Source organism: Sorex fumeus, unplaced genomic scaffold (assembly GCF_029834395.1).
Source record: "Sorex fumeus unplaced genomic scaffold, SorFum_2.1 ptg000061l, whole genome shotgun sequence".
NCBI classification, from domain to species: domain Eukaryota; kingdom Metazoa; phylum Chordata; class Mammalia; order Eulipotyphla; family Soricidae; genus Sorex; species Sorex fumeus.
In genome coordinates, this window is record NW_026606118.1 from 36,937,832 (window position 1) to 36,962,841 (window position 25,010).

At 34.9% G+C, this 25,010-nt stretch overlaps 1 protein-coding gene across 1 annotated transcript in view; it reads right to left on the reverse strand.

The window, feature by feature from the left end:
• Positions 1 to 25,010, reverse strand: part of LAMA2 (laminin subunit alpha 2) — a 647,398-nt gene that overhangs the window by 345,025 nt on the left and 277,363 nt on the right. The window contains exons 8-11 of the mRNA XM_056126014.1: positions 21,156 to 21,334; positions 14,375 to 14,474; positions 12,374 to 12,534; positions 95 to 235 (exon numbers count right to left, since the gene is read on the reverse strand). Coding sequence (XP_055981989.1) covers positions 95 to 235; positions 12,374 to 12,534; positions 14,375 to 14,474; positions 21,156 to 21,334 — 581 coding nt within the window. The remainder of the gene's footprint in view (positions 1 to 94; positions 236 to 12,373; positions 12,535 to 14,374; positions 14,475 to 21,155; positions 21,335 to 25,010) is intronic.

Genomic DNA, 25,010 nt, shown 5'->3' on the forward strand with positions numbered 1-25,010 from the left:
TTTAAGTAGAAGTTCATTTTAAGTAAGTTTATTATAAAACAGCACTAGCAATAAAGCAACAGAGAAACATACAGACATAAAAGGTATCGCTTACATTGTCATAAGTCCAGTAGGAACTCTGACATTGCTTTGAAACTCCTGAACAGAAACACTCATCACAACCTTTAGGATTATCTTCTTGCAAGTTAAAGAAGCCAGATTTGCAGCGACTACAGTCTCCTCCTTCAACATTTTCCTATAAAGAGAAGTATGTTAGCAACAGAGCTGCTCTTCAGATTAAGAACTGTCTCTTTCTATTGCAATAAATTCATCAAACTATCTTGATTTTCACCAATAAAGCATATTTAAATAAAAATAATGTTCAAAATTTTCTCAAAACTCCTTTATAAGTTAAATCTTTTGTAACTAGACAAAGAAAAATATTAGGTAGCAACCAACTATTTCAAAAGCTATAACTTTGAATTTCATATTTGTTGAGAGTAGGATATATATATTACATAACACTCAGCAGTAATTTGAAGAAAATGGGGTCAATTTAGTTCACTGTTCTCTGCTGAATTACTTAATCTTAAAACATATAACATATTGACAAATTAAAGTAATCAAACTAATATATGGATATAATAAAACACTGATAAATAGAACATATAAAAACACTTGATACATATAGATTTAAAATACACTTAAGGAAAGTATTAGAAACTGACAGTTTGCAAATATGTCATAGTATTTTCATGATTACACTAAAGAAAAAAGAAGGAAAATGTTCCCTGATTAATTTTGAAAGTGTTTCCTGTACCACAGAGACATGGAAAGTTAACTATTCAGTGACATTATGGGGAAAAAACATAATTTTATTCAGTTATTGATGTCCAAACTGATAAATTTGATGCCCAAACTGATTATTATTGCCCTAGTTCATTAAAAAGTTATTTGTCTATATGTGGGTTTACCCTCTGGACACTGGCGAGAGAAAGTTAACTAAATTAGAAAAATTGGAAGGGGTGTAATTCTTCAATTTAAATAATGGTTAATTGTGGTTAATATCTTCTGAATGAGGACTCTGCTTTCAGGAAACAGATTCTCATTATTCCTGACACCTGGTTTTCTCCACATATTACCTCTTTGTTATAATATCTTATTACTTCAATTACAAAGCTTTCATTTTACTTATGGAATTATCCTTTTTAAACTACTCCCCTATAGAATTTCAGAAAGTTCTGCATTACACTACATTTTAAAAAGCATAGCAATGTCTTCTACAATTTTGTCTTCAAGTATATAACACAATCTAATCAGAGGTAGAAACTGTGCCTTACTCATCTTAATAGTATCAGAAAATTGCAGAATTCCTGGTACAACATGGAGCATAGTTTAATAAAAAAGCTTATTAAATTTAAAGAAGTCTTGTTATGGCTGTTTTTCATGCACAGAAAAATGATATGCACATAGTAGATGATCATAAAACATTATGTTATTCAATATTGGATATTAGTTATGGAAAATAAAATTGAAGGAAAAACAGAAGATTGGAAGAGCAACAGAGAAATAGAGAAATTTATAAGAATACACACGTAAGGGATGGAAAGATAGAATAACTAGCAAAACTTCTGCCTTGCATGTGGCAGAATGATATTAGTCTCTGGCACCACATATCCTGCCAGGAGTGTTCTCTGAGTACAGTGCTAGGAGTAAGTCTTGAGTACTGTTGAGTGTGACCCAAGAACAAAGTAAATAAATAAATATAATGGCTATATATATATAAAGATTCTTCATGTATCCAAGAGATAAATATATTGCGGTTAATGTTTTGCCTCTCAAATTTCATTTACAAACTCAATCACTTCTACAGAGGTAGAAGTCTAAACAAAGGGGTTTCTCAAATTCCATTTATGTCAAAAGTTAGCAACTTGATAAATGTATCAGTTGAACTGTCTGATACTATAAGTTTTAGAGGTATATTTTAAATAATTTTAGATTACAGGTATCAATAAAAGTAATCACATTTTAGATTGATTACGATAGCACAGCGGTAGGGCATTTGCCTTGCGTGCAGCCGGCCTCGGCCGAGCTGGGTTTGATTCCTCCCCTCTCGGAGAGCCCAGCAAGCAACTCAGAGTATCTTGCCTGCACAGTAAAGCCTGGAAAGCTACCCGTCACGTATTCAATGTCCCAAACACAGTAACAATAAGTTTCACGATGGAGATGTTACTGGGCCCGCTTGAGCAAATCAATGAACAACGGGAGGATGGTGACGAAATCAAAAATCAATTAAATTAGTTTTAGGGCTAAGGTGACAAGTAAATTCCCAAATCCTGAAGTTGAGAGTATCTTAAGAATAGTACATATGCAGAAAAGATAAAGCACATCTATAATTATAATTTAGCTTATCCCATTGAGGACACAGTAAGCTGTTCTGTACACTGTGTGATCTAATCTACTTTCCATTTATTCTGATTTGAGAGTTGTATTATTACTTTTTTCTGCTTTAGATGGAGTTCTGAAATTTTCAGACATTAGTTGCATTTTCCTTAGTTCTATTTTAGTCTGACAATATGCCCTTGAAGTGAGTATGATTAAATAAATGCAATGTTCATTTTAAACTAATATCCTGAAGCAGCACACTAAGGTAGGAAATCTAGGGATTAAACATTAGGAATGACCGCATCAAACAATGACAAACCTTTGGCCTTCTGTTTCAAATTTATTAATAAACAGTGAGGGGAAGGAGGAGAGGAAGAAAGATTTGACCAGAGGTTATAGTAATGGAGGTGAGGGTCATGGGCAATTTGGCCATAGCGGAGGTCAGGAACTGTTACATCAATACCATGAACCTTAACACTTCTGTAACCATATTATCTAAAATACAGTAAACTTTTAAAAAAATTTTTTTACAGTAGTCTTTTATAAGGATTTTTAAGAATACCGGGGGCTTGAGCGATAGCACAGCAGATAAAGCGTTTGCCTTGCATGTGGCTGACATGGTCAACCCAGGTTTGATTCTTCCGCCCCTCTCAGAGAGCCCGGCAAGCTACCGAGAGTGTCTCGCCTGCATGGCAAAGCTTGGCAAGCTACTCATGGCATATTTAATATGCCAAAAACATTAACAACAAGTCTCATAATTTATTGTGAGATGTTACTGGCACCCACTAGAGCAAATTGATGAACAACAGGAGGACAGTGCTACAGTGCTTTTAAGAATACTAAAAATTGGTGAATTGTGTCTCTTCAAAAGTCAATACCTAGTTGGGTAAGAACGACATTCATTCATAGTCATGAAGCAGAGTTAAATATGATTCATGCAGCTCAGAAAAATAAACAAATAAATAATTGCATACAGAAGAAGAAGAGCAATTTCTGCTGTGAAAACTTAAGAAGCTTCCGAAAAGAGTGGAATTTGGGTGCATTCCCCCTCCGCCCCATCCCTCTGCCCTGCCAACACACACACACACACACACACACACACACACACGCACGCACACACGCGCACACACACACACACACACACACACACACTTTTGCAAACATGCACACCCTGAGAAGTGCTTCAAATTGAAAGTAATGGATGCTAGTCTTCCATTTTGTTACTTTATATTCCATAGATGCGTGCAGTCTTTCTATATCTGTCTCTCTTTTTGACTCATGACTTGGAAGCTGGCCTCACATGCTGGAGGAAAAGGTAGCTCAGATAGAGAAGGTAACACCAACTAAAGTGTGGTTGGATGATCTGCTTTGGATGGGAGATGCGTGCTGAATGTAGACTATAGATCAAACACAATGGCCATTCAATACCTCTATTGCAACCACAACACCCAAAAGGAGAGAACAAAAAAGAATGCCCTGCCACAGAGGCAGAGTGGGTGGGAGAGATGGGGGATGGAAGGGATACTGGGATCATCGTTGGTGGAGAATGGGCACTGGTGGCGGGATGGGTACTCGAGCATTGTATGACTGAAACACTGTAGCACTGTAGCAGTGTAGCACTGTCCTTCTGTTGTTCATCAATTTGCTCCAGTGGGCACCAGTAACACAAGCATGAAAATTTATAAGTCTGTAACTGTACCTCACGGTGATTCACTAATAAAAAATTGAAGAAAAAAATTTTCCTGTCCACAATCCCTATCATAATGTATTATGTAAACTAACCACTTAATAAATGTTTGAACAAAAAAAGAAAAAAGGAAAGAAAGTAATGGATGCCATTTACTGGGTATAAAGTCAGACACAGGAATATCCTTTATGTAAGTGACTGATTGGAGGTGGGGGGAATTGACCTCAAACTTTGTTGATCCTCCCTGATTGACAATACTTGCATTGGAATGCATTGGAATGGTTGGAATGCACTGGCAAACATTAAGGACTATCAGTGTGAGTCTACTGGAATAGGTTAAGTAGAAATGTGCACTTTGTCTTTCTCTTGGGATCATAACTAAGCATTTTGGTTTTGTTGGCTTTAATCTGTATTCTTTCACTGAAATAAATCACAACCATGTGTCTAATAGCCTCCTGAGTTCTAAGTCCTTCTAGCAAATCATTGAAAATGAGGATGGTTTTAAGTCTACCCCCCCCAGTATAACATAGTAATGATAATAATGCATCTACAACTACAAAAATAAGTTATTCGGGTGGCAGATTTTTTGTGTGTATTATGACTAATCTTTGAGCCTCTTTTTTATAGGTTCTCTTGATAATCCTGTTCCGCCACCCTATGCCCAATTCATATCTGATTCACAAAAGTGATCAACTGATAATATTTGTATAGAACTTATTAAAATTTTTACATCATGTCTCAAATTTAAGAAAATATCATTAAATATAATATTACAAGTTTGAGATTTTATATTCCTATTCTTTTAACTGTCCACAACACACTTTCTTTAGAGATTCATAGGACTTAATGAGATAGACCAATCTCCATTCAATTGAAAAGTGCTAGGTTCTGATTTTTCTCAGACTCTACTACAGGTAAATATTCACTGTATCACTGTCACTGTATCACTGTCATCCTGTTGGTCTTCGAATTACTCAAGCAGGCTCCAGTAAAATCTCTATTCCTCCCAGGATTGAGATTTTGGGAGCTTCTTTTTACCTTTGATTGGAGGCTTTTCCCAATGATTGGAGGCTCTTACAAGGTCAGGGGAATGAGACCTATTATTTACTGTATTTGGCATATCAAATATACCATGGGGAGCTTGTCAGGCTCTGCCTGTGTGGGCGGGATACTCTTGGTAGCTTGCCGGGCTCTCTGAGAGGCATAAATGGGTAGGAAGTATAATGTGTCACACAAATAAATATTAAGCCAACTAAATACTATACAAGGTTAATGTTAAATGCATGTGTATACACACACACACACACACACACACACACACACACATATATATATATATATTTGTATTCACTAAACTGTTTTCTTGACTTTGTCCTCAACAGTTATAAATGTATAGGATACTTCCTCCCCCCCCAATATCCTTTAAGGGAAAAATATAAACATAAGTAATTTCTTATATAAAAATTGCATTTAAAAATTTTTCTTTAAAAACGTTAATTTTGAAACTGATTACTAGAGAACATCCACTTTACACTTAGTATGTAGTAGGCAAGTTAGTGTCACATAATCCAAGCATAGGAACAGTATCATAGGACTTCGTTACACCTTTCATAAAGACAACATTTGGCTCCCCACTTCCTAATAGTTAATTTACAAGTTCCGAGGACATGACTCAACTTTTATGAATTCCTAGTATATAACTTCCTTATTAAATCTCATCCAAGCTGTAAAAATCACTGTTACCCATAAAACAATTCCCAATTATATTCTTTTGGTGCACTTTTTTGGTGCCCCTCCTGGTGGTTCTCAGGGGACCATACACAGTTCAAAGTTTGGCAAGCTACCAAGAGTATCCCGCTCACACGGCAGAGCTTGGCAAGCTACTCATGTCATATTTGATATTCCAAAAATAGTAACAAGTCTCACAATGGAGATGTTACTGGTGCCCGCTAGAGCAAATCAATGCACAAGGGAGGACAGTGCTACAGTGCTACTATTCTTATGAATGGCTCAGACTTATACTTTAATTCTCTGTTTGAGAGTAAACTATCTGCTTTATGGGTTGGATTATTTGCGAAATTAATTTTCATGGCAGTTAATGTCATATTATTAATATTCTCCAACATTGTCTAACTTTCTCCATCCTCTATTATATCTCTTCACTTATCAAACAATAGCTGATTTCTATGCTAAATTCTAAATTATATTATACTAAATGCCAGAAGGCATATGACCTCCAGATAGGCTTAGCCCTGCAGGTAGTTTTAGTAGAGAAAGGAATGATTGCATAACTATAATACAAGATAGAATAAGGCCATTGCCCTAAGAAAAGTAATGAGTAATCGATTTAAATATGACACCAGACTCATCATGTCCTTTTGCATCCCCCAAAAGAAGAGTAAAGAAGTTTATAGGGTGGAAAGAAAAAAATACATTAAAGGGCTTGTATGAAACAATTCAAATAAACTACTAAGTTTTCAGAGACAGTACAGGATATATATATATATATATATCATTTCAATGATTTGCATATACATGTTAGACATATGTCTAACATGTAGCAAAACCTAGGCACTACATAGTCCCTAACATCACCAAGCGCAACTCTGGAGCAACTCCACCCTACCCTGAGCAGTCTGGTACAGGGGGGCAGGAGGAGTGTAGGGGTTGTTCTCAGGAACTGCAGGTTCTTAGTCCCACCATATCATCAGCTTTTGTGTTGGACCATCTGGTCAACTCTCCAAGAATTGCTGGCCCCAGACCCACAGCCCTGGCTTGGGAGACCCAGACTCCAAAATGCTCCTGAGATTCTCACCAGCTGAAATGATTCCAGTGGTAAGAGAGTTTACTGAGCATCATGTAGATGGGTAATAGGTAACTATAGCTAAACCACATTTTATTCTCTTCTTAACATTTATATTACAAGGTCTTTAGGGCTTACATCATACCTTATACCTGGCCATTAATCAACTCAATTTCTAAAGCACAGATGTGAATAAATTGATTATGTATATCTAATAAAAATAATGAGTCTGCAACATCCAACACTAATACTATTTAGTCATTATGAGATTTCTCTTCCTTTAGCTATTATTCTATCACTTCCTATACAATCAACTTTAAACTGTTATTAATGTAACTCATCAATTTTTATAAACCATTTGACCATTTACCTAAACAAATGAGGTCTAATATATCTCTCTTTCCAGCTTCCGACTGGGCATCTCTCTCATTGCAGTACAATCAGTTTAATATTTTATTTATTTGTAGTCCATTAATGACATTATTTGACAAATTTTATATCCATTTTACACCTAAACTAGATGATGAAAAATGAAATGTTCTGAATTCAGTAAAATTTTTCCCTAGAGATTAATGTTCTTTTATATCACCTTATTTTCTTAAACCAAATGTTTTTTTTATATAAACCATTATTATAATAGGGTGTATTATCAAAAACAAAATAGGAATTAATAATAGTCAATATTTCCCATTGTAAATAATAAATCTATATAAGTATTCTTACATATTGTTATAATAATAGATGTCACTTGACCTGCTTGGACTCTCCACCTATTTTTCATGTCTCTGAGAAACATTCTTAATAATTTTTCATTATAATCTTCTCACCATGAAAGCTTAATATTACAGATATATAGATATATGATTTATCCAGATACATTATATAAATGCTTCTGCATGAAAGATAGTTTTCCCCTTTCAAAAATTATTTTCATCTTCATAGGGAGAAATTTCAGACATATATTTCAGTTGAACATATTTAACTTATTATCTAATGATGCAGAGTAGCATACGTGACAACAATTTTTGTAACAATTATTCCTTATTTCTTTGGTAGTAATTCTCATTAAAAACAAACATGAATTAGAAAAAGATTCCTAGGTGTTATTTCTTTCTTGAAGTCAGAAACTGTTTTGTTGACATCAATTTTCTTTGGGCTATAGTTTCCTCGGTACAGTTTCTCTCTAGAGAAATAATGTCTCAATAGTTTCCCTGAACTCTTTCTCATGAAGAAGCTTTTTTATAAATTAGGTACAACTTCAGCAGTACGTGTTTAACTGTGATTGTTAGTCAACTGGGAATTTCATTGACAAAGCTACCAGGAAAATCTCCAGTGACATTTAAGTATTTTTTGTGATAATTGCTTTAGAAATTTTGCAGTCATGTTTGTTTTTTAAGGGTATTTGTAGTCAATTATAGACTTTCCTCTGCTATGGGCATCATTCTACTGAATACTAGTATTAAAAGATGCAACAAAAGGAGGGATAATTAGTTAATTAGCAGTATTTGTTGAGTGCTTATTCTGTAAATACACTGTGTCTAGGCTAAATAATACATAGTGGATTAGGAAGAGGAGAAAGAGAAAACAGAAATTAATTTTCACTTTTCACTAACATCCTTGACTTTCAATATTTAAAGAATTATTACACTATTTTTGAGTGGTAGCAATTGCAAGAGAAAAAATTCTTTGTGCTCTTTTCACATGAAAAATCTTAAATATGTAAGTTAGATTCAGGGTCAAATATATAAATTAATACAACGGTTTTCAACTTCCTCTTTGTCATCTAGTATCTGTCAGAACCAGTGCTCATTTACAGGAATTTCCTGACAGTCAATGAAAAAGTTACTGTCACTTAAATGACAATGATTTTCAACCACTAATCTGAGCATCAGTGCCAGTCCACAGGGGTAAAGAGGATAAAAACAACTAAATTAAAGGACTTTCTGTTGAAATGCCTGGGGTTCATGTCTAACAAGTTAATGAGGTGATCATTCTTATATGTAAGTAGAAAGGAGACAAATTCAAAACCAATTAAAAATGTTAGCAAACACAGTAAAAATCCTAGTAGGGAAAATAAGAAAACGCTATCTATTCTTAAAAGAAAAACAATATAAATAAACAAAAATATATAGTAGATATTTAAGATTATATGTATACAGGTTTTACTTGTATTTATGCAGACTCTAGTATTATACCTGGGATTAATGCAAGAGATATTTGATACCAATTTATTGATTAAGAAATAGAAAATAATTTAAGAAACTCTCAATGTTTCACAATTTTTAATTTCTTCCTTTTAATGTTTGAATCCTCGTTATCTTCTGACTTTTCAAATAATCGATTCTCACGCTACATACATTTGGGGAGCACCGCAGCGCACTTTGTGTCTGGAGCCAAGCATCTGACTTGCTTGCTAACAGTCAGATGTGGATTGCAGGAACCTAATGACCATCTTAGAACCTCCTTTCTCATTGCTCTTGTTGCGCTGTGGTGGGGTTTCCTTCTTGGGAGCACCTCTCTGTCCCTCATCCATCTAGGTGTTCCCCTTTTCATTCTTATTGTAGAAGCTTTGCTCATCAAGGTTTCGGATCAGCCACTTTGTATATCAGTCTGAATATATTCTTAATAGGAGAGGAAGTAAGCATAGATTCTCCTGAAATGGCAGTCTGGACCCTGTCCCTTTTAAAGGGCAGCTCTGAATGATATGGCAAAAGCTTTCATTCTCGTTAAAGAGCCGTTCATTGCTGTTTATTGTTATGCTTTAATTCTCTGCATGTAACAAAATATCTTTGCAGGAGGTGCTTTTCTTGTTAGGATCATAATTACTCTTAGTACAATGTCATGTCTGACAGAGAATAGACAGGAGCTCAAGGAGCTGTCCCTAGAGCTCTGCTAATGGCTACCATTCTCCTGCTGCAGCTCCTCTCACTATCTTTACTAGAAAAATGAAGAAAATGAAGTCAGTCTCCCTGGTATGCTGGTTATTCTTTCCTTATAAACACCAGGTGGATTAAAATGCTCCCCCCCAGACCTCCTCCTCATTTGACTTTCTACATTCTAGACCCTGGGGAGTTTTCTCTTCCATTTTATACTCAGCTTTGTCTATCCTTTATTTAAACAAGCTGTAGAAGACAGAGATTTCAGCAGAGATTTGGAAAGGGAATAAAACACACAGAGTATATTTTGGTAAATATTAGAGATATACTAGGAGCCTGTAAGGGTTGGTTGGTTGCCCCAAAAGACGCAATAGACTGGCAGAAAATGGGGAAGTTAAACGCATGGTTACTCACAGATTGCTATACAGTTCATTCTGCTAGAGCAGCATTAATGTTATCATTTTTAATTTTACATAACTTGGGAATGAAATGGACTATATATAGACATTTTCTGTTTGTTTTTGTTTGGTTGGTTTGGGTTCGGGGGCTGGTCCCAAAATTGCACACATATGACAATTATAAACACATGTGCTCAGAGCTTACTCCTGTTGCCATGCTCAGGAATCACTCTTGGCAGTGCTCTCACGACATTTTTGGTACTTGGGATGGAAACAGGGTCAGACAGATACAAGGCCAGAGCCTTCCTGCTATACTATCTCTCTGGTCTCTGTTTGATTTTGTTTTGGTGTGTGTGGGAGCAAGTGAAAACCTGCCATTGCTTGGTACCACAGTTGGTGCTTAGAAGTCATCCCTAGTCTAGAGACACAGTACAGTCAGTAAGGCACTTGCCTTGCACTCAGCTGATTTGATTCAATAATCCCAGTATCCCAGCATGTACGGTCCCTCATGCACAGCCAGGAGTGATCCCTAAGTGCAGAGCTAGAAATAAGCCCTGAACACAACAGGGTGTGGAGCAAAAACAAAAATAAATAAATAAATAAATACAAATAAAAGCCATCCCTGCTGATGCTTAGGGAATCATCTATGTAGAGAATTGAACTGGTACTTGATGCATGCAAATTATGCACTTCAGCCTGTTAAGTTCTTTCTATGGCCCCTAAGTTGAGACAATTTACTATATGCCTGTACATGACAACCGTCTGCCATGCACTGGGCTCTCTGCTTGTTTACATATAGATGATGTTATTTTTTTCAGTTTCCTAAGATACATAACTAAATACTCTAATACACATATCATTTAACTAAGATAGTCAGCTTGATCTTCAAGATTCTCTTGTTCCAATATTTATTAACATTGATACCAGTATTTTCTCCATTTTGGTTTGTGTTTCTAACAGATGTGCACACATTGACAATTATAAACACATGACTTACAACTGCCAAGATAAGACAAATAAGACAACAATTGAAATATTCTTTTTAGTTGTTGATGCCATTGACATTTAGAAAGTCACACCCAGCAGTCTAGAATAGGTATACTAGGCTAGCAAGGAGTGCACAAAATTCCTGGGCTCAATCCCAGGGCCTCACACATGCAAAATATGTGCTTCCCACTTAAGCAAAGGGAAGATTCTTAGCAACTTTCATCTATGAATGAAAGCAAAGAAAATGGAAGTAATATTTTGCTTCTGCATCAGTATGGAATGCCAACTTTTTTATTACCTTGCTAATTCTTGTAATTAATAGAGCTAGTATTATTTTTTTTCCTTTTTTGGTCTGGAGTGATAGCACAGCAGGTCGGGCGTTTGCCTTGCACATGGCCAACCTGGGTTCAATTCCTCTGTCCCTCTTGGAGAGCCCGACAAGCTACCAAGAGTATCCTGCCTGCATGGCAGGGCCTAGCATACTCCCCATGGCATATTCCATTTGCCAAAAACAGTAACAAGTCTCACAATGGAGATGTTACTGGTGCCCACTCGAGCAAATTAATGAACAACAGGAGGACAGTGCTACAGTGCTACAGTACTAATTTTGATCAACCGGAAAATATTGCAGGACTGATTACTTAGCTAAAGCTGATCATTTTTATTCCTTTCAACTATCTTATTACTCTCCCTTTCATAATATGTTAACTGAATATTAAAAAATAATATTTTGTTTATAAGATTAAACTCTGGTGAGGAAATAGTAAGCCCTTTGTCAATTCCACTAGTCTTCTTACAGTTTTTGGTAAGTAAACACAGGATTTTGAAAATAGTATTTTTAGACTTTGTGGATTCAAATTGAATAATCTACTTTAAAATTTTGAAATAAAATGCTTGATAAATTTATTTTTATACTTGCTTATAAAGTCATAGTAGATTTCTGCGTATAGTTTTAAAGGTAACTGTTTTCATTGCTGCATATTTAAAAATAAAGATTAGATTAGAAATTGGTTGGGAAACTGATTTTACTATAAAAATGATTCTTCAAGTGATTTGTCTTTTGTCTATTTGCTTTCAGAAAAATGATAGTTGTCTTGTTTTATTAAAGCTGATAGTGTTTTAAGCATCACATATTGAATAGATTCTAGATATTTACATGATTTTTTGCAATTGCCTGATACCTGCAAATAAAACAGAGATGTTAAGGACAATGACCTGATATTTTGACTGTGGGGTCTAACCAGAGGAAAAGTTGTACCTTGCAATTACAGGGCCCAACACAAGGGTCTTCATTTGTGCTTCCTTCACCACTGCAGTTACAGGGTTTGCAATCTGGGTAGCCCTTGTAGCCTCTGGCACACCGTTCACAGCTCACTCCTCCAAAGCCAGGTTTGCAATGGCAGGACCCAGGGGGCAGACCTAAGGAAAGATGGGTCAACATTTTAAAAATGAAAGTGTCCTATAGTTCCAAAGATCTTCAACAAAGTGATCTTTAATCCTACTTTTGATATTTTAAAAACTAGATTATCGATGTACATTAAAATAGAGTAGCTAAAGTCAAAATATATGAGGTCTCTTTAGAAGTTCCCTAACACAGCTTCTTTTGTGTATCACTAAAGTATTAAGAATGAGAAATATAGAGATCAAATTTAAAAGTGTCAGCAAACCAACACAGTAGAAAATTATTTTTATATAAATGACAAGGATCAAGCAGTAATTTTTATAACTGCATAATGACAATAGGTTAAAGATAAGCATAACCTATACATACCCTTTGCTCATAATTACCTTTAAACTATGGTAACATGGAAAAATGACTTGGGAATAAAAACATTATTGCTTAAAACAAAACCAAGCAACTTCTGAGTCTGCACTCAGGGATTACTCTTGGTAGGACTCAGGAAACCCTTTTGGCTGCAGGATCAAACTCAAGTCACAGGGTGCAAAAGGAACACCCTAGGCATTGTACTATGTCTCCAGCTCAGATATTCTACACTCAAAGATGCAAAGATCACTCTGTACAAAAACTGAGTGCTGAAAGGAGATAAAGTGATATGCATGATACCTATTCAATGACAGCATTACAAACTACAGTGCCTAAAGGGAAAATGAGAGAGAAAGAGAGAGAAAGAGAGAAAGAGAGAGAGATAGAGAGAGAGAGAGGAGAATAGAGACAGGCTGTGGGGGGATGGGTTGTGGTTGGGGGAGGAGGTGGTGAGGGCAGAAGGGAAATGGGACATTGGGGGCAGAAAACATGCACTGGTGAAGGAATGGGTGTTGGCATATTGTATGACTGAAATTCAAGCATGAACAACTTTGCAATTGAATATGTCATGGGAATTCAATTAAAACAATAAAAAATAATAATTAAAAAGATGCAAAGAAAGTGCCTAAATGTTTTATCTCAAGGAATTACTTTGTCAGCTGATGCCTTAATATACAGAGTTCATCATAAATCATCATTAACTTCAATACTATAAAAAAAATATTGCTTGTAAGTGGTGTCAGCTTCTCTATCCACAACATGTGAGTAGTATCATTTTTAGTTCCATATGTCCACTTCAAGCTTTTTTATTACTGACTACATCTCAGTAGGCGATCTCTCTATTCCCACTGCAACAGGCACATCCTGCAATAAATGCTGTCATTTCATCCTAGAAATCACAGAAGCTGCAAATCAATTTAAACAAGACAAAAATTATATGCACTGCAAATGTGTGATTGGCCAGATGATATATATATACATATATATATATATATATATATATTTGAACAGTTAGATAAAAATGCATGTGTCAGGAAGAAATAGTGGGTTGGAGGAAGGGACATGAAATAGTGGAGGTGGGATGTGGAAACTGGTAGGGCTCTAGTGTTGGGATGCCATATGCATGAATCCTATCATTAACAGTATTCTAAATCACTGTGCCTACATTTAGAAAGCTCAAATACGTGAGTGTTTCTCTCTCTCTCTCTCTCTCTCGCTTGCTCTCTCTCTTTCTCTCTCTCCATATATATATATACATATATATGTATGTGTGTATAAAGCAGCACAAAAAATTAACACCTTTAAAACATTATAATTAAACAAGGCTGCAATTATTAAGATATAGACATATGTATATGCATATATAATTTGTTTCCTGAGGAATCTTTAAGAATATAAAAAATGAGAGGAATAAAATTCACCACAAAATGTTCTCCTGAATATAGTCATATTTGGTTTAGTTCTTTAAATAGCATTCCTGGCTATTGCGCTCACCTTGTTTAGCATGCTTTATATCCTTTACACAGACTTTGTTTAAGGAACCAATTGAATCACAATTGCATGGCTGGCAAGGTTTCGGATCATTTGGAGATACCTAAAAAATATTAAAATACTATTAATCTGATATAATAAAAATACCTATAAATTCTTTCAATTCAACAAGCTTTCAAGGATAAACTAATTTTAATAATACAAATTAATAAATTATATTGTGATTATAATGCATTATCTTTAACACATATTTATTCAAGGTTTATTTCTTTGAAATGGAATCTAGAAATAAAACTGATAGTAGGGCAAACTCAGATATTTGTTCCCTAAACTCAACAATTACCAAGATATTGCCATGTAAATTTTATCACATTTATACTATGCTGAATTTTTAAAACAAATATCACAAATAAAATATTTTAATTTAATCTCTACTTTTCTGTATGCATCTCTTTCATTATCATATCACTGTACCAATATTTGCTTGATATATTATCTAAAAAGCCTCACTGAAACAATTCTCTGAACCCAGTGGCTTTTGTCAGAAATACGTCTGGACTCTGCATAGGTGACCAGCCCTGGGCCATTCCAGGTGGGAAGGGGTTTCGTGCGTTGGCCTGTTCCCTCTGGCGGCTTGGGGTCTGCCATCTTCCAGAGTCCAATGGACAGCCAGGTGGGAGTCCGCAGTGAGGAGACACATGGGGCCTCATGGGATGGGGGCGGGGCGGGCCCTTTCCTCCCCACCCCAATGAGACCCCGAGTTGCTGCCCACAAACGAGCCCTCTAGCTACTCAACAAGCAGCTTAAACCATGATCCCAGAGACTCAGAAACAAATCTCGGAACCCAGCGGCTTTTGACCAAAATCCTTCCAGATTTTAATTATTAAGATTTCAGAATTTCAAAACTGTGCGGCGTACTATTCATTGTCAACAATGGAGAACAGATTGTCTAGTGTTGCCTTTTCAGAGGATGTGAATGTTGGAGCAAAGTTCCAAATAATAATGGTGGATCTGGTGTTGAAATATTGAATGTAATCAAAGTAGAGAGCGAGTAATGTGGAAACCTTCTGCCACACAAGTAGGGGAGGGGATGGGATGGAGGATATCCTGGGGTTTTTGGTGGTGGGAAATATGCACTGGTGAAGGACAGATGTTTCATCATTGTATGACTGAGACTTAAACCCTAAAGCTTTCTAACTGCTCTTACGTGATTCAATAAATAAATTTATAAAATAAATAAATAAATAAAAAGAAATGTCCCATTTGACCTTTCCTGGGATCAAATAAGCAATGAAATTTAAAAAAAGCTTTATTGTGTAACTAAATATAAATTTATATTTGGGGTCACAACTGTAGTACAGCAGGTAGGTCATTTGCCCTGCAAGGAGTCAACCAGGGTTTGATCACTTGGGGACCATAGTTCCCCATATGGTCCATGGCTCTGTTCTACCAAGAATCATCCCTGAGCACAGTGTCATGAGTTTGTCCTGAGCACAGCCAGTGTGACTGACCCCCCACACCACCAAATTATATCTGGTACTTGAGAAAATATATTCAATACTTAAATTAAAACTTGGTTTTCTAAAACAGAGCACAATCTATCTATCTATCTATCTATCTATCTATCTATCTATCTATCTATCTATCTCACAATTAAAAAACTCGAGGGCCAAAAATATATTGTAGGAATTAAGGCACTTGCTTTACCTGCTTCCTATCCAGGGTCAATCCCCCATACATGATCCACAAGTTCAAACCTCAGGACATCCTGAACACTATCAGGAATGATCCCTGAGCATAGAGCCAGAAGCCCTGAGATCACCCAGTGAGACACAAATCCTCCCCTCTAAAAAGAAAATCAGGGTTCATATCCCAAGGTGGCCATGTATTATTTATATGATCTTATGTAACCTGTTTTGCCCTTGTAAATGAGGATTATAATAGAAACTATATAAATGATGTTAAATATAAATGACAATAAATACCATATAAAGCATCTCATAAGGTTCCACACAAATAGTAAACACAAAATATAATTAGCGTTTTTAATATTATACATTTTAATGAAATCTGCATAGTGCTAATAGACTTATAAGTATCATTTATTTTCTACATGTAATAGGACAAGAACATATGGTGAAATACTATTGAATATATATCATCTATTCCCTCTATGAATAGTTTTCACACACACATATATATCTGTATATATATACACACACACATATATATACACATACATCTAGGCTTAATTAACAAATGGAAATGTGTTTGCTAATATTAGTCAAAATGTCATAACTAGTCATTTACAAGTTGAAGAAAACATCAGTTAGCTATGAATACCTAATGGTTTCAAAATTATCATTAATGTACATTAAATCATATTTCCATAAGATGATGACTACGTAAAATAAAGATAGAAATGTCCTAATATTTTTCTTAACTGATTTCACAGGAGTAACAGACTTGAAATACTTTGAATAAATGGAATTTAATAAGTGGTAAGATATAAATACAAACAGAACATTATGAGATAAAGGAAAGAGTATAACATAATACAGTAAGGTTAAGCAACATTTATAGAAATAATAGTATTTAAACAGGAATTTGAAGAGGCTCTCTAACAAATGGTGGAGGTAAAACTGGTTAGTAATATATAAAATATCAAACAAACTTTAAAGTAGATCCCTATCTCATGCCTAACACAAAGATTAATTCAAAATGGATTAAGTACCTTGATAACAAATATATATATGTATATGTATACATATATGTGAAATACATTGTGGAAAATATAGGAAGGAGTTTACAATATCTTAAACCTCAGAAGTGTCTTTAATAATATGACCTCAATGGCAAAGAGTATAAAGTAAACAAATGAGCTACATTAAACTGAGTATCTCCTGTAATTAAAAAGACATGAAGCTAGAACTTCAAAGCTTTTAGTTTATAAAACTCAAATTTAATTTAAAATTTCCTCCTGAAACTTACTAATTGGGAAACAATATTTGCATACTTGCACGAGAGGGCTAATAGAAAAGTTATTAATTATACTTACAACTCAATAATAAGAGAGTAAGATATCACTCCCAACAGCAAGAATGATCTATAGGAAAGACTGAACATAATAAGCACTGGAAGGACATGGTGAAGGAGGAACCATGAGTGGAAATGCTTCAATCTCTTTAGAAAATGGCTTGGAAACCTCTCAAAGCATCCATTGTCAGCAATTCCACTCCTGGGTGACTAGGGCATTTGCCTTGCACGTGGCTGATCTTGGTTCGATTCCCAAAACTAAGTAAAATCCCCTTAACCTCTAAGTACTGCCAGGAGTAAGCCCTGAGCACAATCAGATATGGCCCCCCAAAATAAAAAATCAATCTGGGATTAGAGAGATAGTACAGTGAATAGGGTGCTTGCCTTGCCCACAGCTGACCTGAATTCTGAATTCTATCCTCAGCATGACATATGGTCCCCCAAGGCTTGCTATGAGTGATTCCTGAGCAAGAGTCAGGGATCTATCTAAGCAAACACAAAAGCAAGCACAACTAATTTAAAAGATATATGCACATTGATATTCATATCAGCACTATTTACAATAGCCAGGATACAAAAATAAGAGAAATGCCCCAAGATATAGAAGTAGATAAAGAAATCATATATATAAAAATGTATATAATATATATACATTTAATAATAGATATAATACGTATTATATGGGCTGGAGCGATAGCACAGTGGTAGGGCGTTTGCCTTACAAGTAGCCAACATGGCTAACCCGAATTTGATTCCTCTGCCCCTCTCAGAGAGCCCGTCAAGCTATCGAGAGTATCTCGCCCGCTCGGCAGAGCCTGGCAAGCTCCCCGTGACGTGTTCGATATGCCAAACACAGTAACAACAAAGTCTCCAATGGAGACGTTACTGGGCCCGCTCGAGCAAATCGATGAACAACGGGAAAACTGTGACCGTGACGTATTATATACAATATATACACACAGAGATAGAGATAGAGAGAGGTAGAAATAGAGACACACACACAGATTATCTCATTCACAATGAAATATAAAGAAGTCAATCAATAGAACAGACAAAGCCATACAAAAGCAATCCCACAGACTACTACTGCAGAAATAAATTTAGTAGAAGGAGAGAAGGGAAAGAAGGGAATTGAGGTGCATAGTGCTGTGTTAGAGGGACAGTGGTACTTTAAATATTGGTAGGTGTGGTATGGTAAATATATTTTAAATGGTGTGAACTTGGACCTCCTAAGCTATAGTTGATCACATTAACAGAACGAAGGAGAAAATTCTTACATTCAGAGAAGTAGATAGAAAAAATATGAAAAATTGCATGCCTCTATAATATAGAATTTCCCAGAAACCTATGATTAGTGGGTAACCTGTTCAATGTGATAAGAAGCATTCTTGAAACTCTGCAATCACATCCTACACAATGGTGAGATATTATTCACAGATGTGTGTTTCTAACATTCTTAGTTATTATTAGCAGATAAAGGAAGGAAGCTTACAAAGGAAGAAAAAATATCAATTTGTATAAGGACACCATGCTTCCTCATGTGCATGCTTTTAAATATACTAGCTTAAAACTTCCAGAACTAACAAATGAACCGAACTTAGATACAGGATGTCATCTATATTCAAAAATATTTCCAATAATAACAAAATGTAAGTATACTTATAAAATTTCAAAATAAAATATTAAATTTAATAAAATAATTTTAAGGTTGCTATGCTGAAAATACTGTTGTAGATAATGAAGGAAAATCTAAAGAAGTTAAGAAATATACTGTATTTCATTTTTAGAATATTCAGTACTCTTAAAGATTTGTTTTCTCTACATAAGTTTTCTGATTCTATTTAACAATCAAAACTAACATAATAACATGTCTGTCATTGACAAGTTAATTCTAAAATTTGCGTGGAAATGTGACGATTCCTTTACAGACAAAATGATCTTCAAATGGATGAATAAAGCAAATGCATGTTTATGAATTCTAGACTTGGTAAATCTAAAGTAGTCTATAACTGTGCTATTAGCAATGGAAAAGACATGTATTTATGGAACTGAGCTGGAAATCCAGAAATTGGCAAAAATATTAATCAAGTTATTTCAACAAATTCTTCAAACTAATTTCAAAAAAGGCAAAGAGATAGTACAGGGATTAAAGTACAGGCTTTTCTTACAGCAACTCCAGTTTGATCCCTGGCACCTCAGGGCCTCCTAAGAATCTCTGTGTGTAGCCCGTAGGTCCCCAAGCTCATCAGAATCAGCACCAGAGAGCCCAATCAGTACTATATCTGGCCCTCACTGAAAAGCTAATCTGTCTAACAAGAACCACTGTGAGGAGTCTTGAGCATTCAGCATCCTTAGTGTGCCCCCGACCTAAAAAAAAATTCAGAAGAGTATTGTATAAAAGGCGTTGGAGCGATAGCACAGCAGGTAGGGCATTTGCCTTGCACATGACCAACCCAGGTTCAATTTCTCCATCCGTCCAAGCTACCGAGAGTCTACTGCCTGCATGGCAGAGCCTGGCAAGCTCCCTGAGATGTATTCAATTTGTCAACAACAGTAACAACAAGCCTCACAATTTAGAGGATACTGTTGCCCACTGGAGCAAATCGATGAAAATAGGAGGACAGTGCTACAGTGCTACATTGTATAAAATATTTCAAGCTACTTACAAATGTAGCTTATAAGTATATTCCTAAACATTGTTTCTAGAATTAACACCCCATTCCTCACATAAGAAAGTTCCACTAAAACAGACACTACACAAAAGAAGATATAGAATAATAGAATAGCTTACGCCACTTAAAAGGAAATTAGATATTGGGGGCAAAGAGGTATTACAGGGGTAAGCCACGTGCATTGCCAGCAGCTGACCTAAAGTCATTCCCAGGTGCTAATAATGGTTCCCTCGGCAGTGCTAGGAGTGATTCCTAAACACAGAACCAGGAGTAAACCCTGAGCACCACCAAGTGTCTCCACCCTCCTCAAAAGGAAATACAATTCTAATAGGGTCTCTTATAAATTCATAATTTAATATCTACTTTAGCGCAAATGATGGAAATAGTGATTGCCTATTTTACCCACTGTATCAATTACATCTATACCCTCTAATTCACAAACATAGTCATCATCACACACATTAGAAAAAGCTAAAAACATGAATACATACAAACTTTTGAGGGATTACATATATCATCTCATAACTATTTGGCAAGTTGTCAGAAGTTTCATCATTTATATGTTATTGACACAAACTTAATAAAACATGAGCACAAAGAGACATGCAACATTGTTTTTGTACAACTGAAATATCTAGCAAATGGAGAATAGATTAAAAATTGTGATACTTTCATACAAAGGAACACTACTCATCGGTATTTTTTAAAAGAACTATTGATGTACACAAAATTGATGAATCTTAAAATACTAAGTGAAAGAAGAAAGATACAAATTGTATGGACTTTATGATTTCATCTTTAAAAAGTCACTAAAGGGCAAATGTAATTTATATTCTAAAAATCAGAACAGCTTTGCCTGAGGGTTGAGATTGACTGAAATAAGCCACAAAAGAACTTTCCAGAGAGATTGAAATGTTTTATATCATATTCTCAAAAATTTGTCACTTTCCATTATGAAACACTTCTAGTCACCTTTTAGAGTTTGAAGTCTATCAAAATTATTTCCACCATAGTACATCTTTGCATAAAAAAGCAAAAAAATTAAAAAAACACTGCATGCAAGAAAGCATACTTACTCCTTTGGGTCTGAAGAAACCATCAATGCATGTTTCGCAGTTTATACCCGCAGTATTTTCGGTACAATTGAGGCACACACCACCTCCAATGTATTTTCCATGTATATTTAAACTCAAATTTTTTCTGGCAATATTTTCATCATAATAGCATTCTTCAGTTTTCCCATGGCAATTGCATGCTGAATTAGAGGGAAATAAACTCATAAACATTAATTTGAAGTTTTCAGATACATTTAAAATTTGTTTTCAGTTGCATAACACTGTCTAATGACATGGCAAATAATATTACATTGGCGTTGTTACATAAAATTGTACAAACTTTTCTAGAAAGTATTTGTATTTTTGGATGCATTAATAAATTCACTTTTAGTCAAATGTGAACTGTTTAAAGTCAATCATAAAAATAATCTATATTTGGCTTTATCTTAAAATTTTGTTATCTATAATTTCTTACTATGTCAAAATAAAAAAACTATGTCACTGTGGCAAAATATTGCAAAATAAATATTAAACTAAATGTTCAGTTAGGATGAAATGAATAATTATAGTAAATCTGTGTCAAATTCAATCGATAAAAACAGTCAGGATATAGTTCTTTTGTTTTATCACTAATAACAACTAAAATGTATGGACTTTTATATGCTGTTTTGTTGTATTTGTTGTATGTAATTTCTTTAATTTTCACTTTGAAAAACATCCTCACAAGTTTGATATTATCAATTTCTTCTTTAATACACTGGGTGCTGAAATGGTACCGAGAGAAGTAGCTTGCAAAAGTTGCTTGCATTATATACATAGAGAAATACTGAAATCACTACTGATAAGTTCTGTCAATTAAGACCGCAGAGTCTGTATGGCTAAACACTGCTTCAATGTAACACAATCAAGTATTATGTGATGAGACAAGTAAAATGTATTATAAGAAGTCATAATAAATGGTTTTTTTTTTCCAGTGGTTGAGATTGTTCTAATTTGCACTTGTAGTAGGTTTAGGTGTCCTTTTCACTACTCAGTGGTCACTCAATGTGAATCGCTTTTTAACTTTGCAAAGTCTGGACTTATATGAAAGACAGAATCATTAAGTTATTGTCAGATAAAGACATTTAAAAGCAATGAATTAGAAAGCAGTTCAATCATTAACAACATGCCTTATTAATAAGTTTTTAATCAATTTTTTCTCTCCCTTTCATCTTGTCTCCATCCTCTCAGGCTTTCTGTACTTTTTCTTCTACTTTTCTTTTCATGCTTCTTAGTAAAAATATTATTTTGTTAAAGCTTTTAAAAATGAGTAAAATTTACTTTCAAATGGGAAATATGAAAAAATATAGATAATGAACTATCTCCTTCCTCACATAAAGGTTTTTATATTTCTTCATCTTTTTATACACACACACATACACACATACATACATTCCTCAATCTCTTTTTTATTCCACAGTGAAGAAGGGTACAAGTTTTATATACTGTTACCAATAAAAATATCATTTGCTCCTTACTGCTAGATGTATTACATTAAGTTACATTTCTGAAAGTGTAATTTATACTCAAAGGCATGCATGCATTTTTTAATTTTCTTGTAAAATATCCCTCCAATTTTTTTTAGTTTATTCTCCCCCTAAATCTCACAATGGAGATGTTACTGGTGCCCGCCCAAGCAAATTGATGAACAACAGGAGGACAGTGCTACAGTGCTATTCTCCCCTAAGAGATATAATAATATTGTAGCACTGTAGCACTGTTCTCCCGTTGTTCATCGATTCCCTCGAGTGGGCACCAGTAATGTCTTCATTGTGAAACATGTAGTTACTGTTTTTGGCATATGAAATACCACGGGGAGCTGGCCAGGCTCTGCTGTGCGGGATACTCTTCATAGCTTGCCGGTCTCTCCGAGAGGGACAGAGGAATCAAACCCAGGTCAGTTATGTGCAAGGCAAACACCCTACCCTCTGTGCTATCACTACATAATAATATTATCTCTCCATAATCTCTCAATCATTATGTATTATGAATTCTTAACCTAGTTCTTGGACATGGTAAACATGCAAGCATTTGTAGAGTGAAAGAACAGATACTTATATAATTTAAAAAGAATATTATTATAATTTGTACTTTCTGTTTCTTTAATTATGTGTGCAGTAATATGTATTCCAAGTAACACACTTCTCTGAAATTTTTATGTTTTTGTTTTGATCCATTTAAAATCGTTTATTTTGTCTACTGTTCTATAAGATATCTTAATAGAGTAATAATACTATCTACTTGTCATTGGTTGCAAATAATTCCCCTTGTCTGCTGACCTTTGATCTACAATATAGTATTTTTGTCAGACTAATGTAGCGGTTTTACAAACTTGATTCTAAGGAGCCCAAAGTAACAAATTCAAATCACTAGGCATGATAAACAATTTTATATCTTTAGAACAATGAAGAATTCTTTAAAACCCTGTTCTAAATATATACTACAAGAAACAATTAAGATTTCTGCTGCCAATATACATAGAAGGAAATAAAGAAGAATACAGATTTATTCTCATACTATTTAGAATTAATGTTGCTGAGAATATTTATAACCATAAGCTAATGTTTATAGTATGGTTATGCTTAAGGGGTGGGTCTTTTTTTCGTGTTTCACACATATTGTGCTTTTCAGCCTATGTCCCTAGATGCTGTTTAAAGAAGCCATGCATGGCTCAACAGGTTGGAATACATGTTTAGCTTTCAGGAAGTTAAGGTTCAATCTATTGCTTCACACATGGTCTTCCAAGTACCTCTGGAGAGTGATCCTCAAGGACTGAGTCAGGAATTTTGCCCTTTAGTACAACCAAGTTTGGCCCCCAAACAAAATAAAACAAATAGCAACAACAAAATACAAATAAAGGTGGAATGCATTCACAGTGTATTGCCTTGGTGGAAATGAATAGAAAGTGCTCTTCTACAGAGCGTTTCTGCTCCGTTCTTCACAGTTTTCTATTCAGCCTGTCCAAGACATATGATATGAAACTGTCTTTAGTTAAAGCCTAGTGATGGGATAAATATTCTTGCACATGAGAGATACACCCTCTCTCAAATAAATTAGACTGATGAAAATCCAAATTAAACTCAAAGGAATTAGGAGTGATTAATCATTTTATGAAGGGATTTGTCATGTTACTCGAGGATTTTTCTAAATATTAAGGTGATTACAGAACTATTCAACTAGAAAAAAAATTATAGAAGCTGTCAGGAGTAAGCAAATTGCCAAAAAGAACAATATTTACACAAGGATTTGTGTTTAAGATGCCATTCTTAATTTCTGAGTGTTAAAAAAAAAACACTTAATTGCAATTTGGAACTACAACCTCCCATCTGTCCCACAAAGATATGCAATTTTTTTTACAATTTGCATTCTAAATTTACATAGTATCAAATAAAAATCATCTTCTACATTCCTTTGTCTATATATACTGATAAAATCTGATCTATGTACCCTCTCTTTTTCCTGACTGAAACACTTGTGTACAATGTGGAGAGTGGCAAAAAAATTTTTGGATCCAGTCACCACTACCTAAATATCAGAGGCCACTGAAAGAATTTCTACCCTCAGATGGTATTCACTTTTGTGATCGCTGATGTTCCACAAAAAAATAAATAAATAAAAATAGAAATGTAATTAAAATCTAAAGAAGTTTGAGAGCAATTCTCCATGGTGAGCAGTGAATTTAAATTAATTCTTTGGAATGAATTATGGCTCTCCTTGCAAAGTTTTCAGAACCCGGGGAAGGCATTCTGATGCCTTCAGAATAGTTGAGAACACCATGGCTTGGCATCCAATGCAAATTTAACGTTGGCAGTGGTGGTGGCGGGCATTCTTCTGGAT